The sequence below is a fragment of the Panthera uncia genome, chromosome X (assembly GCF_023721935.1).
Source record: "Panthera uncia isolate 11264 chromosome X, Puncia_PCG_1.0, whole genome shotgun sequence".
Lineage (NCBI taxonomy): Eukaryota > Metazoa > Chordata > Mammalia > Carnivora > Felidae > Panthera > Panthera uncia.
The window spans coordinates 92660977-92676187 of NC_064817.1; the positions used below are offsets into that span (position 1 = coordinate 92660977).

Below are 15211 nucleotides of genomic sequence, written 5' to 3' on the forward strand. Positions count from 1 at the left end.
AGATACCAGTGTTGCCCATATATTTTCACTGTGTCAGGAGAACCTCACGTACCACAAAGTTACTGCTGGTTTCCTTAGGCAAGTCAGGCTTTCTCAGAGCTCCAGCTTTGAATCACTCCATTTATGAATTGCTACTCCTGCCGTACTTGTTTACATGTTCTGGATGCTTTTCAAAAACCATCTGTCATAATGTCTTTCTCTAACTCGGAAGAAGCTTAGACCTCACCTGGTAGTCTGGTTTTAAACTGAGCCCTGATTGTGTCTTTATAGTCCTCCCCAACCCTGTGTGAAATCTGAGTTGTCAGAGATGGAAATCTAAAGTGTCCTTAATCTGATAATCACATTCATCTGGGATAAGAAGTACAAAGCACATAATTGGGAACCTTGCACTCCTTTTATTTTCTTAAAGCAACCCAATATTTTGTACGGGTGTAATGCTGACTGGAAGAAATTAGATCTCCATTGACCACTTATCCGTCAGGGTTCTCCAGAGTCACACACCCAAGAGAACATATATGCATAAGGAGATTTATTTTAGGGAATTGGATCGCTCAGTTGTGGGTGTAGCCAAGTTGAAATCTGTAGGGCAGTCTGGCAGGCTAGAAATTCAGCAGGAGTCACTCTGGGATCATAAGGCAGAATTTCTTTTCCAGGGAACTTTTTTGTTCTTAAGGCCTTCATCTGTCTGTCTGGATGTTCTTCTCTTTAACTTTCTTTTTTACCTGTTTACTCATGCACATTTCTAGGTATTATTTACAACAGGATTGTAAGACATTCCAGAGTAGGGACCAGATTTTATTTTACTGTTGTTTCTCTTCAGGATCTAGCGTAATCAGTATTTATAGTGGGTTTTCTACGTGTTGAAGACTTAACTTTGTGCCAGGTAATGAGAATTACCTTGTTAATTCTTACAGTAACCTGTGAGGTAGATGGTATTTCATTTTGCTTAAAAAAATTTTTTTCACGTTTATTTTTGAGAGAGAGAGAGACAGAGTGTGAGTGAGGGAGAGGCAGAGAGAGGGAGACACAGAATCCGAAGCAGGCTCCAAGCTCTGAGCTATCAGCACAGAGCCCGATGCAGGGCTCGAACTCACAGACTGTGAGATCATGACCTGAGCTGAAGTCAGACGCTTAACTGACTGAGCCACCCAGGTGCCCCTATGGTACTTCATTTTGTAGTTGAGGAGGCTGGGTCTCTGACCCATCTGACACCACAAAACTAGTTATAGGTAGAACTTAGGTTTGAATCTAATTTCTTTGACTTCTGAAGATCATGAAATTCAAGAACATTATTTAATTTCACTTATTCAATAAGTATTTACTGAACAGAACTTGGCATAGTGAAACACGTCTTAGCATGTCTCTAGTGTCTTCACTTTTAGGGGATGTTTTCATATTTCTTTCATATGCTTAAAGTAATGGACTATTGCAAGAATCGAATAAAATCAACTTAATGAGCAAACCATAGATTTAGGGAATTTTTTTTTTAATATTTCATTTATTCTTGAGAGAGAGAGAGCACGAGCAGGGGAGGGGCACAATCTGAAGCAGGCTCCAGGCTCCGAGCTGTCAGCACAGAGCCCGACGCAGGGCTCAAACCCAAGAACCGTGAGATCATGACCTGAGCCGATGTCGGACACTTTATCGACTGAGCCACCCAGGTGCCCCAGGGCTTTTTTTTTAAAGTTTATTTATTTATTTTGAGAGAGAGAACATGCACGAACAGCAGAGGGGCAGAGAGAGAGAGGGAGAGAGAGAATCCTAAGCAGGCTCTGCACTGTCAGCATGGAGCTTGATGCGGGACTCGAACTTTTAAGAACCATGAGATCATGACCTGAACCAAAATAGTCAGACGCTTACCCAACTGGCACCCCTCAAAGTTCAATTTTTTAATTGTATGTTTCATGATCTATTTAAAAACAGGCATATCACACAAAGTGTACACTTTTAAAACTAGCCCCAAATAGCATTTATTTATCATTGCAGTACCTATCTAAATCAGTATTTGCACTTAGTCTTTTTACATTCAAAGATTAAAGATTGTTTATTACTTTTAGTAGATGACAAAGCATCTTGTGGCTTTTTGTTTAAACATGTGTTCTACTTAAGCACTCTGCAGAAGAGTGTAGTGGTTAGAGTCTGGACCTAAAGGCAGACTACGTAGGTTTAAATCTCAGTTTTGCCACCAATGAGCTATGTAGTCTTCGACAAATTATTTAGCATCTGTGCCTCAGTGTTCTCATTTGTAAAAGGGGATAATCATATACCTACCTCATAATATAGTGTTAAGAACAGTCTTTAGCACATTGCAAGTATTCAATAAATGTCACCATTACTTTGGTTTGTTTAGCACCTTTAGGCATACCAAAGAATAGTGTCTCATTTGAGTTTCCTCGTTCAGTATAACTCATAGTTCTCTCCTTAAATAGATTATGTTGAAAAGTTAAAGAATTTCTGCCAGCTGAAGCATTTGATAGATAAATATTTGGTTCCTGGGTGATGGGGCCATCACAATGCCTAAAGCAGTTACACTACCCTCTTTTACCTTTGAAAATTCTATGATCTATTCTGAGACGTTTGACGATTTCTCTTCTCTCATTTTCTTGCCTGTGGTGTGACAGGTGCACAGTAATTTTTCATTTGCATGCTGCATTATAGGGTAATCTTTTTGAAGGCATTTTAAGTGACAATTAGGGAATTCTGGGGAGTTAAAATTCGCCAGCGTTGCCAATGTCAGGGTAACTGAACTGAAGTGACAATCAAATGAATAGATGCCTTGTATTCATAGCTAAGTTTCCATATATGCGGACTATAATAAGTAAGATACACCTTAGTCCTCTCTTAGTGCCTAGCAGATTTTTTTTTCACCTAGATCATAAGATTCTAATTTCAGAACAGGTAATACAGAAAAGTCTTAGAATCAAAAGAATACGGTATTTAACTGGGAAAAAATGGGATCTTCCAAAAGAAATGGGTAATCTTTTTGTTCTTTCTGATGCTAGATATAGCAATAACAAAACTATTGAGATACATAAAACCAAAAGTTTGCTTTTATTATTGTGTACGTAGTATTTTTTCATAGGGTGATAAAATGATCAATGTCAATTTCTCAATAGAACTACTTCCTGCTTTCTTCTTCGATGGATAAAACAGTCAGGTTATGGCACATTTCCAGAAGAGAATGCCTTTGCTGTTTTCAACATATAGATTTTGTCACTGCCATAGCTTTCCATCCAAGAGTAAGTAATTGTTTATGTATTTTTTTTGTTGTACTATAAGGAAGGTGAGGGAACCTGGCTTCTCTGGAGGACATTTGGACTATAGGAAAAAAAAAAAAATTATTAACAGCCACATAGTTAAGGACAACTTAATTTAGTGTTTCATTTTGTTTAGAAAGGAAATATTTTGTTAATCTGTATTGGAAGAACTGGAAGTGTTATGGTCCAACTATAAGAATGAAAAGTCATCCCAAATCTTTAATAAGACATGCAGGGTATAAATAAAGAACTAAAGTATCCTATTAAAGGTGAGAGAGATTAGAGACGGAGGAAGAAGAGGAGACAGCAGGTGAATAAATAAGAGGGAAGCATATAGGCAAGAATAGTGGGAGGGGTAGGGTGGGAAGAGACAAAGAGGAAAAGGTTGAAAGAGGCAAAGACCAAAATTCATTACAAGATATACTGAATTCCTGTGTAATGTCTGGAAATACAGTGTGTGTGTGTTTGCAGGAGGGGTTTGTGTGTTTTTTTGTTTTGTTTTTTTATTTTTTTAGTAAGCTCTACGCCCAATGTGGGGCTTGAACTCACCACCCTGAGATCAAGAGTCCCATTACTCTACCGACTGAGCCAGCCAGGCTCCCTGGAAATATTGTTAATCTTTTAACATTTATTTATTTTCGAGAGACAGAGCAGGAGCAGGGGAGGGGCAGAGAGAGAGGGAGACACAGACACTGAAGTAGGCTCCAGGCTCTGAGCCATCAGCACAGAGCCCAGTGTGGGGCTTGGACTCGCAAACCATGAGACCATGACCTGAGCCGAAGTCGGACGCTCAACCGACTGAGCCACCCAGACGCCCCTGAAAATACTGTTAATCTTGAGGTCCATCCTTATTCATTTTCAGTGTAGAAAATCCCTATCTTTCCTCTGAAAAGGAAGTATTTGGTACGATTTCAACCAGAGGAGGAAAATTCATCATGGAATTGCTGACCTATCTTATGTTTTTGTAGGATAGAGCCACCAAGTGAGTAAGGCTTTAATTACGTTTTGCTCTTCGCAACTAGAAGCACAAGAGGAGTCCTGTGTGGTGTCACTCCACTAGCTAGATCGAACTAAATGGAGGCCTTGAGCCGACCTGACTTGCCCTCCCCTACGTGGATGTGTGAATCAACATTTCTAGTCACGTCCTCATCTCTGTATGTTTAACACCCGTTGTCATTTTAATGCAACGTTTCGGTTATATATTCACATTTCTTCCCCTTTTTTCCCAGATTAGGAGAGGACTTTTTTTCTTCCTCAGTATAATTTCCCTCCCTGGGCGGGTTTATGATATGGAGACAGTAATAATTTTGAACCCTTAGAAGACTTTGGTTAAGACCTTTGGCAAATTAAAAATATTTCATCTGTGTTGATACCTTATCCGTTTTGACCATCAAGCTTTTTGAGGCTTCTTTCAGAATAACACCCCCATCCTGTCATCCAAGGTGCAACAAAAGAATGGCTTTATTCCTGTCCACGACCGTGAGCAAAATCCTTCCCTCACCTCTATTTTAACTATAATGTGTCAGGATGGAAAGAGAGAGGTATTGGGTGGTGATGGTTATCTATGTAGTACTTTTTATTAAGGTTCCTCTCTAGCCGGTAGTTTTTCTCTTCTTTTATTTGGTTTCTATTTTGGAAACTAAAAAGCCCTAATTCTAAAAATCTACAGATCTGAAGGATTTTTAAGAGGGGCTAGGGAAGGATGGTGTGGTGTTGACATTTTCTTAGGAAATGTGACTCTCTTATGTAATGTTACCTGGAAGGAGGGTAGCAGAATTACAAAAGAAATAGTAAAATGAAGATAACACATGCACACACATGTACACACACACATGTACACACACACACACACACACACACATATACACATGTATGTAAATAAAATTCTGAATTATAAGACCAAGATGAAGTATTTTTACTTGTTCTGCTCTTCTACTGGTAGACATTGAGCAGAGCCTACTCTACCATAGCCATAAAGGTGTCCAATCTGCGTAGATTGTTCTTGACAGGCCCTGGGGTGGGTAAGAATAATAGCCTTGAGCAGAGAAGGGAAGGTTTCTTGTTTTGGCATCCCAATTATTTTACTCTTAATTCTTATGTTATCAAAAATTAGACCAGTTTAGTTTAGTGGTAGGCCTGGTTTAGTTTAGAGCAGGGTTTCTCACCCTCGGCACTGTTGACATTTTGAGCTGGATAATTCTTTGTTGTAGAGGGAAGAAAGTCCTGTGCATCGCAGAATGTTTAACCTCTACCCACTAGATGCCAGTAGCCCCCCACCCCCAAGTTGTGACAGTCAGAAATGTCTCCAGACATTGCTTGTTGTCCCCTGTGGAGCCAAAGTGCCCCCTGTTGAGAACCCCTGCTTTGAGACTGAGAATTTGAATACTGAAGTGATTTCCTACTGACACCCTGTCAGAGTTCCCACATAAATAACTGGTTCTGTGGGCTAACCGGCATTACTCTTCTATCCAAGTATTTACATGTATCCCAGAGGGAGGAGGAGGATGTGAACAAACGTATCATTACAGGATAGTTTTTACCCAGGCCTGCTCCTTGAAGTTCCTGCCTGACTCCCTCCCAACCACCACCCCCCACCAGGAAAGTCCCTGGTTAAATAAATTGGAGAACACTACATACTTTATCCCTCCTTTGGAGACTGAGAACGCATGTTAACTGAGAATCCTCTTTAACTTTCTGGAACCCAGAATGTCTCAAACTTACTTGAACCATTCTCCTACACAATATACACTCTAAACACATTATCCATTAACATCCATACCTTGGGAAAAGCAGTTTGAGGATATGATAAAGCAATTAGAAAGTCCTATTTCCAAAGCGAATACTGAAGTTTCTAATCGGTTTGTTTTTTTTTTTAATTTTTTAATGTCTATTCATTTTGACAGAGAGAGTGAGACAGAGTGTGAGCAGGGGAAGGGCAGAGAGAGAGGGAGACACAGAATCCGAAGCAGGCTCCAGGCTCTGAGCTGGCAGCACAGAGCCCGATGTGGGGCTCCAACTCACGAACCACGAGATCACGACCCAAGCTGAAGTTGGACGCTTAACCGACTGAGCCACCCAGGCGCCCCTCTAATTGTTATTCTTAGTGAATAAAATAATGTTTGCTTGAGGGCGCCTGGCTGTCTCAGTCGGTGGACTGTATGACTTTTTTTTTTTTTTTAATTTTAGAGAAAAAGCAGGGGGGAGAGAGAGAGAGAGAGAGAGAGAGAGAGAGAGAGAGAGAGAGAAGCAGGTTCCATGCTGAGCCCAATCCCACAATCCTAGGATCGTGACCTGAGCTGATATCAAGAGTTGGATGCTCAAACCAACTGAGCCCTCTTTTTTTTTTTTTTTTAAGTTTATTTATTTTGAGAGAGAGAGAGCATGCCTGAGCAGGGGAGAGGCAGAGAGACAGAGAGGGAGAGAATCCCAAGCAGGCTCCACACCGTCAGCGCAGAACCCATTGCAGGTCCCGAACCCACAAACTGTGAGATCATGACCTGAGCCGAAATCAAGAGTCAGACGCTCAACCAAATGAGCCACCTGGGTGCCCCTCAACCAACCGAGCCCTCTTGATCTCCTCAGGGTTTGAATTCAGGCTCTACGTTGAGTGAGATTACTTAAAAATCTTAAAATAATAATAATAATAATGCTTGAAGAATAATATTTTTTCAATGGGATCTACATTTTTTTTAATAATTTTTTTTTAATGTTTATTTATTTTTAAGAGAGACAGCACAAGCAGGGGAGGGGCAGAGAGAGAAGGGGGACAGAAAGTCCAAAGCAGGCTCTGTGCAGGCAATGGAGAGCCCAACGCGAGGCTTGAACTCAGGAACCATGAGATCATGACCTGAGACGAAGTCAGACACTCAACCGACTGAGTCACCCAGGCGCCTCAGGATCTACATATTTTCAACATTATTTCCTAATAGGCTTTATGTTTTGATTCACTAATGAATTTTTCTTGATCTGGTAAAACGAAAGCTTTTTCTTTTGCCACATTTTTAGGATGACAGGTATTTTCTGAGTGGGTCATTGGATGGAAAGCTCCGCCTTTGGAACATACCTGACAAAAAAGTGGCTTTGTGGAATGAAGTAGACGGTCAAACAAAATTGATCACAGCTGCGAATTTCTGTCAGAATGGCAAATACGCAGTAATTGGGACATATGATGGCAGATGTATTTTCTATGATACCGAGGTAAATGATTATCTTGTATAAATTACATAATGGAATACTTAGTGGTTTTATATAAACTTGGTGTATCCTCTCTGGGCTTTATAAATCGGGGCCAATAACACCATGTCTGTCTACAAGTTGGATCAGATGATCTTTGAGGTTCCTTCTTATTCTCGTGTTTTAAATTTGTGATTTCTTTTTAGCATTTGAAATACCACACACAAATACATGTCCGATCTACCAGAGGACGCAACAAAGTTGGAAGAAAAATTACTGGCATTGAACCTTTACCCGGAGAAAATAAGGTAATAAGTATTCAAAACCATCTCTCTTCACACTATATATAGACTCCTGAAAACTCTTACTACCTGGGCTTAAGAATATATTTTCTCTCATGTGAAATACAGCATTTTGTAGTTGTGAGGTATATTCTCGCTATATATGTGTACGTAATACCGTTTTTGGTTATACCTTAACGTAGATTAAAAGATGATATTTTGGGGGCACCTGGGTGGCTCAGTCGGTTGGGCGTCCAACTTCGGCTCAGGTCACGATCTCGCGGTCCGTGAGTTCGAGCCCCGCGTCGGGCTCTGGGCTGATGGCTCAGAGCCTGGAGCCTGCTTCCGATTCTGTGTCTCCCTCTCTCTCTGCCCCTCCCCCGCTCATGCTCTGTCTCTCTCTGTCTCAAAAATAAAATAAAAAACGTTAAAAAAAAAATTAAAAAAAAAAAAAAGATGATATTTTTAACTTTTTCTTTAATTTATTTTTAGATACTGGTAACCTCAAATGACTCCAGAATCAGACTATATGATCTTAGAGATTTGTCACTGTCCATGAAGTATAAGGGTTATGTCAACAGTAGCAGCCAGATCAAAGCAAGTTTCAGGTAAATCGGCAATGAAAAATTCCCAAAAGAGCTAGACTATTTCTCCCCTGCTCCCATATTTTCTTTGATCTGTGCCTTATGTTTAGTTTCTTCACACTTTTACAACTGCTGTCTCTTGTTATTATCATTCAGTACTTACCTTATCCACCTGTTTAGTAGATACAGTTAGAATTGCCCCTATTCTGCTGTCAAAGAAACCCAGACTCGGAAAATTAAGTAACTGGTCTAAAGTCACTGCTTAGTGGCAGCGCCAGGATTAGAAGACTCCCAGCTCTGGAATTTGTGCATCTGTACTTTATTATGTAAGCTTTTTAAGAGGAAGTTTATCTGCCACCCACCCATGGTCTTTATCCTTTTAGGTACTGAAGCTAATAAGGCATTTTAACACCCTAAAGTACAGTATCCTGTATTTACGCCTTTGCATGACAGTATTATTTGAACTCTTAATTTGGGGTCTGGAGACTCTCCTGGAAGAACTGCCTCTTCTTCCTTAGAGCCCTCTTTCTTTCAGCCCTTTTCTTCACGGTTCTCCTTTCTTCTTGAATTACCCAGTAATTACCGGGAAATGTAACTGGTAAAGCATTCTCCTCTCTTTCCTGTCTCACGTGGGCGTTTCTCCCAGTGTGGGTTAGCTAGCAGCACAGTTACCTAGAGCTTTAACGAAAATCCTCACGCCTCTGGCCTCCGTGTCAAACCTACACGTTCGGATCCTCTGGAGTGAGACTAGGAGTCTATATTTCAACAAGCTCTCTCGGGTGTTTGCTTAGGTGTTTTCAAGGAGGAAGCACTCATAGAGGGAAACTTAAAAAAAATAAATCCAAACTGAGGTTTTTTTCTTTCTTTCCCAAATCTAGCCATGATTTTAGCTACCTTGTCAGTGGCTCAGAAGATAAGTATGTTTATATCTGGAGTACTTACCATGACCTCAGCAAGTTTACTTCAGTCAGGAGAGACCGTAATGACTTTTGGGAAGGTATTAAAGGTAAGTAAATGCCTACTTTTGTGTGACTTCTTAAGCGAATAAGGTTAAAGTGGAGGTGTACTCTGAGTAAATTTGTGTAGGCATTGTTTCAGAGACAGTTTGGCAGTTATAACCGCTTTTGCTTTGTATTCGGCTTTGTTTGATTTCTCCATACCAAGGAAGAACCTATACTTGTCTAAAATTTGGGAGGTCATGGAATCTCAGAATTTGTACAGGCATACCTCATTTTTTTGTGCTTCGCCAATACTGCGTTTTTTATAAATTGGGAGGTTTTTTTCAACAGCATTTGCTCACTTTGTGTCTCTCTGTCACATTGTGGTCATTCTTGTAATATTTCAAACTTTGGCTATATTTGCTATGGTGAACTGATCAGTGATTATGACTCACTGAAAGCTCAGATAATGGTTACTACTTTTTAGCATTAAGCATTTTTTAATTAAGGTATGTACAGTGTTTTTGTAAACCTAATTCTGTTGTATGTTAATAGACTAAGTACATGTAGACATATTTTTTTATATGCACTGGGAAGCCAAAAAAAATCATTTGACTTGCTTTATTGTGATATTTGCTTTATTACAATCGTCTGGAACAAAACCTGCAGTATCTCTGAGGTACGCTTGTATGAGGTATTTTTTTTTTTTAGAATATCCTTTTGTTTTGTTTTTTCAATGTTTATTTTGAGAGAGAGAGAGAGAGAGAGAGAGAGAGAGAGAGCGCACGCACGCACAAGCGGGGAGAGGCGGGGGTGGGGGGAGAGAATGAATCCCAAGTAGGCTCCACACTGTCTGTGCAGAATCTGACGCAGGGCTTGATCCCTTGAACTGTGGGATCATGACCTGATCCGAAATCAAGAGTCAGCTGCTTAGCCGACTGAGCCACCCAGGTACCCCTACTTTTGGGATATTTTATTTTAAAGGATATTAACATAAACATACACTATTATATTTTTTGCATATGACACTTTTTGTCTTGATGTTTAGAATCAAATTTATGAGTTAATCTGAAGTAAATTATTTTCCCCAGCACATAATGCAGTTGTTACGTCGGCCATCTTTGCTCCAAACCCAAGTTTGATGTTGTCTTTGGATGTGCAATCTGAAAAGTCAGAAGGGAACGAAAAAGGTGAAGACGCCGAAGCTTTGGATACCATGCCCTCTGGTAGGTACTCCTATTTTGTTTGTCCTACGTTTTCTCTAGCCAGCATTTAGTAGTCTCATTGACCTACATCGGGTATTATGAGGTTTTCATGAGTACAGAGAATACTTCTTATTTACAACGTGATGGTCGTATCCCTTTGTGACTATTTCAGTAACCTATTGCTTGCAAGTTTTACTTCAGTTAAATTTATCTGGGAATTAAAAATGAAAATTTTGAAAGTTCGTAATTTTTTTTACGGGCAGTTGTTTCCCTTGGAGACATGCTAACAAGACATACAAATACAAAATTTCTTTATTATCTGCCTCTTCTAGTAGACTGTCCTCTCTGAGAACAGAGACTTGTTATGTCCTGTGTGTTGTTGGAGTGCCGGGGCCTAGCACAGCGCTTGCCTGCTTCTACTTGGTCCTAATAAGCACGTGTTGAACAAATGAATTAAACCAAAATGAAAGCAGTGCTTTTTCTACTTGCCACAAATTTATAGCTTTGTAACTTCTCAGATACATAGCTATTTACAAGCCTTTGCTTTCCTGCGATTTGCAGCATACACCTAGAGAAATGAGGAGTAATTCCAGTTATATAAAATGATCAGGGGCGCCTGGGTGGCGCAGTCGGTTAAGCGTCCGACTTCAGCCAGGTCACGATCTCACGGTCCGTGAGTTCGAGCCCCGCGTCAGGCTCTGGGCTGATGGCTCGGAGCCTGGAGCCTGTTTCCGATTCTGTGTCTCCCTCTCTCTCTGCCCCTCCCCCGTTCATGCTCTGTCTCTCTCTGTCCCAAAAATAAATAAACGTTGAAAAAAAAAAAAAAATTAAAAAAAAAAAAATGATCAGATTAGGAAGTGAAAAGAAACCACCAACAAGTAGTATTAGGTGCCCATTAAATAAAAATGGTCCCTGCTAGTCCTTAAGTGTATGGTGAGACCGTTTAAATTTGGACTAGTTGTTAACAAATCTGTATTATTAAGACAAGTTCCAGAATAGTTTATTAAATCCCTTTGTTGTTCTACGGCCTACAACTAGGCCTTTTAGAGACTTTCAAAGACACAACAGAAGATACAGTGCACAAACGGGGCTTCCTAAAGTATTTGAATACTTCAGAGTTCTCAAGTATTTTTACTTCATTTAATCTCAGGTGGTTTCCCTTGTGTCATTGCACGGTACACTGCACAGAATACAGTATTTCTTCTGTAAGAGCAGGGATCAACTTCAGCCTAGTACTCCCTTCAGTCACAAGATTTAAAAAGACACCAAGTCAGGATTACCTTTACTAAACCGCCTGTTTGAAAATATTTTTTTTCTTTTTCTTTTGTCTTTTTTTTTCTCTGAATCAGATCTGGCATTCTCTTTTAAGGCATTTGGGGTTTTTTCTTCTTCTTTTTTTTTTCTCTCCCAGTAATACCTTTTTATATAAACTCTATACAACTCCTGTATACATTTCACTGAAATTTCTGGCTTTTTTTTTTTTTTTAATGTTTATTTGTTGAGAGAGGGCAGGATAGGAGCAGAGAGAGAGAATCCCAAGCAGGCTCTGCACTGTCAGCGCAGAGCCTGATACGGGGCTCAAACTCCTGAACCGTGAGATCATGACCTGAGCCCACATCAAGAGTCCCGACACTTCACTGACTGAGCAACTACCCAGGCACCCCGAAAAAGTTTTTAAAAAAACTTTTCAAAACTGCACCATATTGGGGCACCCGGGTGGCCCAGTTGGTTTAAGTGTCCTACTCTTGATCTCAGCTCAGGTCTTGACCTCAGGTTCATGAGTTCAAGCCGTGCATTGGGCTCTGTGGGAGCATGAAGCCAACTTTAAAAAAAAAAAAAAAAAAAAAAAAACCCTGTACCATATTAACAAGGTTCAGTTAACTCACTGGGTCCTTTCTAAAAAGGCACAACTTTTAATGTGTCATACTCAGATTTTGTTTGCCGTTTTGTACCTATTGAGGTAAAATCTAAGAATAAACTCTGAAACTCGTGGTATAAAATCATAAAATAGATCTGATTGCCCTCTCTATTTCTGACATAGTTGGCAATTTACACTTCATTTTTCCTCATGTAGAAAATAGTGACAATACCTAGTTTATAAGGTTGTAATAAAAACGAAAAAGAACGTATAATATATAAAGTGTCTAGCAAAATGCCTGGTGCGTAGACCAGTCATCTTCATTATTGTCATATCTTATAAAGCATTTATCTGTACATGACGAATTATTTTTTCTCTAGCCTTTCTCATGTCTCATATCTCAAGTCCTTTGCTGCTGCTACTGCCGCATGGGACAACTTTGAGATACGCCAAAGGGTGGTAAGGAATGTTCACAGGCTTAGGATGTGTTTTTAGCAAATCTAAATGAAGCCATTTGGTCTTAACTCGTTCTGTGCACAACTTTCCAATTAAAGTTTAGATTATTTTCTTCCTTATTAATCAGTACTTCATAAATCTACGGTTTTTGCCTATGCATAGTAGAGTCGAGAATTTTGTTTGTTAAATGCTTTTTACGGCAAATAAGAGGTAAGCCTTTTGCCATTCAGCATAGCGACCTGGCTCTCCAGTACAAACCATAGAGGCAAAAAGTCTCTGTCAGCATTCCCAGAGCGATCGTACGTACTTCATTTCATGGCGATTTCAGTATGTCTGCCTGACAGTGAACCTCACTGTCAACCTCATTAGAGACCCCTGTTAGCAACACACTTGCCCAGCTGATCCCATGCTGCCAGCGTTCCATTTCTGGGGCTGAATCACACAGTAGCCTCTTGCCCTGAAGTGAAGCAATGGGCAGTTTCGAAGCCTCTGCTGCCTGGCAGTAAGTCCAGGCATCCAGCCCCTAGCGACTGTAATCCCCTGCCAGGGAAAGACCAGCTAAGATATGGTAAGGGGAAGTGAGCCTCACAGAGGAGGAGAGGTACAGGAGAGTGAAAGGACTACAGGAGCGAGCTAGAAAAGAAAGACCATGGGGCTCCTGGCTGGTCTAGTCAATAGAGCGTGTGACTCTTGATCCTTGGGGTTGTGAGTTCGAGCCCCATGTTGGGTGAAGAGATTACTTAAAATCTTGAAGAAAAAGAAAAAGACAAAACGTGGGGAAAAGGTGTGGGGTCATGAGCGTGTGACACTTATAATGGCAGGCTCTACATTCCTTTAAAATCAACTAAAAACTTTTTTTTATGCTTTTAAGGTATTCTGAAGACAGATAATACAGAAGTTCTTCTTTCTGCTGACTTCACTGGAGCTATCAAAGTGTTTATTAACAAAAGGAAAAATGTATCTTAATTTGAAATGACATTTAAAATAAACATATCAGTAAGTTTCTATATGTATCAGAACTGAAAAAAAATATACTGTTTCAGGCTAACATTTTTTTTTTTAATTTTTATTGGAAGTTGTTCAAATATAATATATTTTTTGAGAGGCAGTGTTAATGAGCTCTAAACCCTGGACTGATAGATTAGAAAGAAATGTGGCTAGAATAACATTGCCAAACATTAGGCTTTATGTTTTGTTATATTTGTGTTTTTGTTATATAATTGTGAACATGCACAGGTTTCTGCATGAAAATATATTAATATATTAATCACATGTGTGTGCCTTTTGGTTACATGCACTAAATCTAACAGAGTTAAATTATTTCAGTGGCCCTTTTGGCCCCTTACAGGGAGGGGGGGAGTCTTGTTTCTAGCTTAAACAATTTCTTTTGCACAGAATTTCATTTTTCAGAGAAGTGGTATTGACTGAGTTACTGTTTTGAAAATGTTATACAGGTTTTCAATAGGTCAACAACCATGTGTAAATGGTTTTTATAAATTTCTCAATTTGGAGACAAGATTTTTTTTGTGGTCTAAATTGTGGACTTAGGGTTCTTTTCTTTGTATGTATATATACATAATTTTTCTTTCTTTTTTTTCTCTTTTTTTTTCTTTTTGCCTTTTTCTTTCTTTTCCTTTGTTCTTTTTTCTTCTTCTTCTTCTTCTTCTTCTTCTTCTTCTTCTTCTTTTTTTTTTTTTTTTTTGCCACACTGGAGCACAATGTTTCTATGTAAAGGATTCTTTTCATTCTTTATCCATGAGCACCAGGCTTTGCTCACTTAAAAAAATTAAGCCGCATTAAGGAGTGAGTCTTCTTTTTTACAATAATGTAAAAATGAACTGTTTACATTTTTTTAAAGCATTGTAGTTTTAAAAATTAAGCTGTTCTGTTTTGTGTTGTTGAATTTGAAAGCCTTTGTAAATATTGATATAATGTACCAATGAAATAACATCTGGGGCAATGGAACCCTGATCATGTTGTTGATGGTTAGCATATGTTTCTGAAAATTAAATATGTATATTAAAAGTTGGTCGCCAAACACTTGTTAAATATGTGACTTTATTTTCTGATGACTTTGGCAAACTGAGCAATGTAAGAAAAACAAGGTCTTGTTTTATGCTTTGATTTTTAGCAAGCAGAAGGTCAGATTTTAGACCCCGTTATAATGCATTGGCTACATACCTTTAAGAAACATAATAGTTTTTTTCTATTTCTGAATAAGAGTTCATCTGAACGTCTATGTGTTCTTTATTGCATTTGTTTTCGGTATCTACGTGAGAAGTCAGGGAGCCATGATCCTATCCTTATCAATGAGCATGGTCTTGGAGTGTTCTGGATATTCTAGTTTGCCTTGGTTTCCACTCCCCCCCCCCCCCCCGTGCTGCTTTCCTCCTCTTTCCGGAGTTATTCTCTCCTCCCTCCCGGCCCTCTCTGCTCACTCTTCTGTACTCTGCCTGACA

At 39.5% G+C, this 15211-nt stretch overlaps 1 protein-coding gene across 1 annotated transcript in view; it reads left to right on the top strand.

Annotated features, from left to right (window-relative positions):
- WDR44 (WD repeat domain 44) overlaps positions 1 to 14800 on the top strand; it is an 81173-nt gene extending 66373 nt beyond the window's left edge. Inside the window, exons 14-20 of the mRNA XM_049644756.1 lie at positions 3117 to 3239; positions 7263 to 7454; positions 7637 to 7738; positions 8204 to 8319; positions 9174 to 9301; positions 10325 to 10459; positions 13624 to 14800. Coding sequence (XP_049500713.1) covers positions 3117 to 3239; positions 7263 to 7454; positions 7637 to 7738; positions 8204 to 8319; positions 9174 to 9301; positions 10325 to 10459; positions 13624 to 13718 — 891 coding nt within the window. The 3' untranslated portion in view covers positions 13719 to 14800. The remainder of the gene's footprint in view (positions 1 to 3116; positions 3240 to 7262; positions 7455 to 7636; positions 7739 to 8203; positions 8320 to 9173; positions 9302 to 10324; positions 10460 to 13623) is intronic.
- Positions 14801 to 15211: the final 411 nt, after the last annotated feature.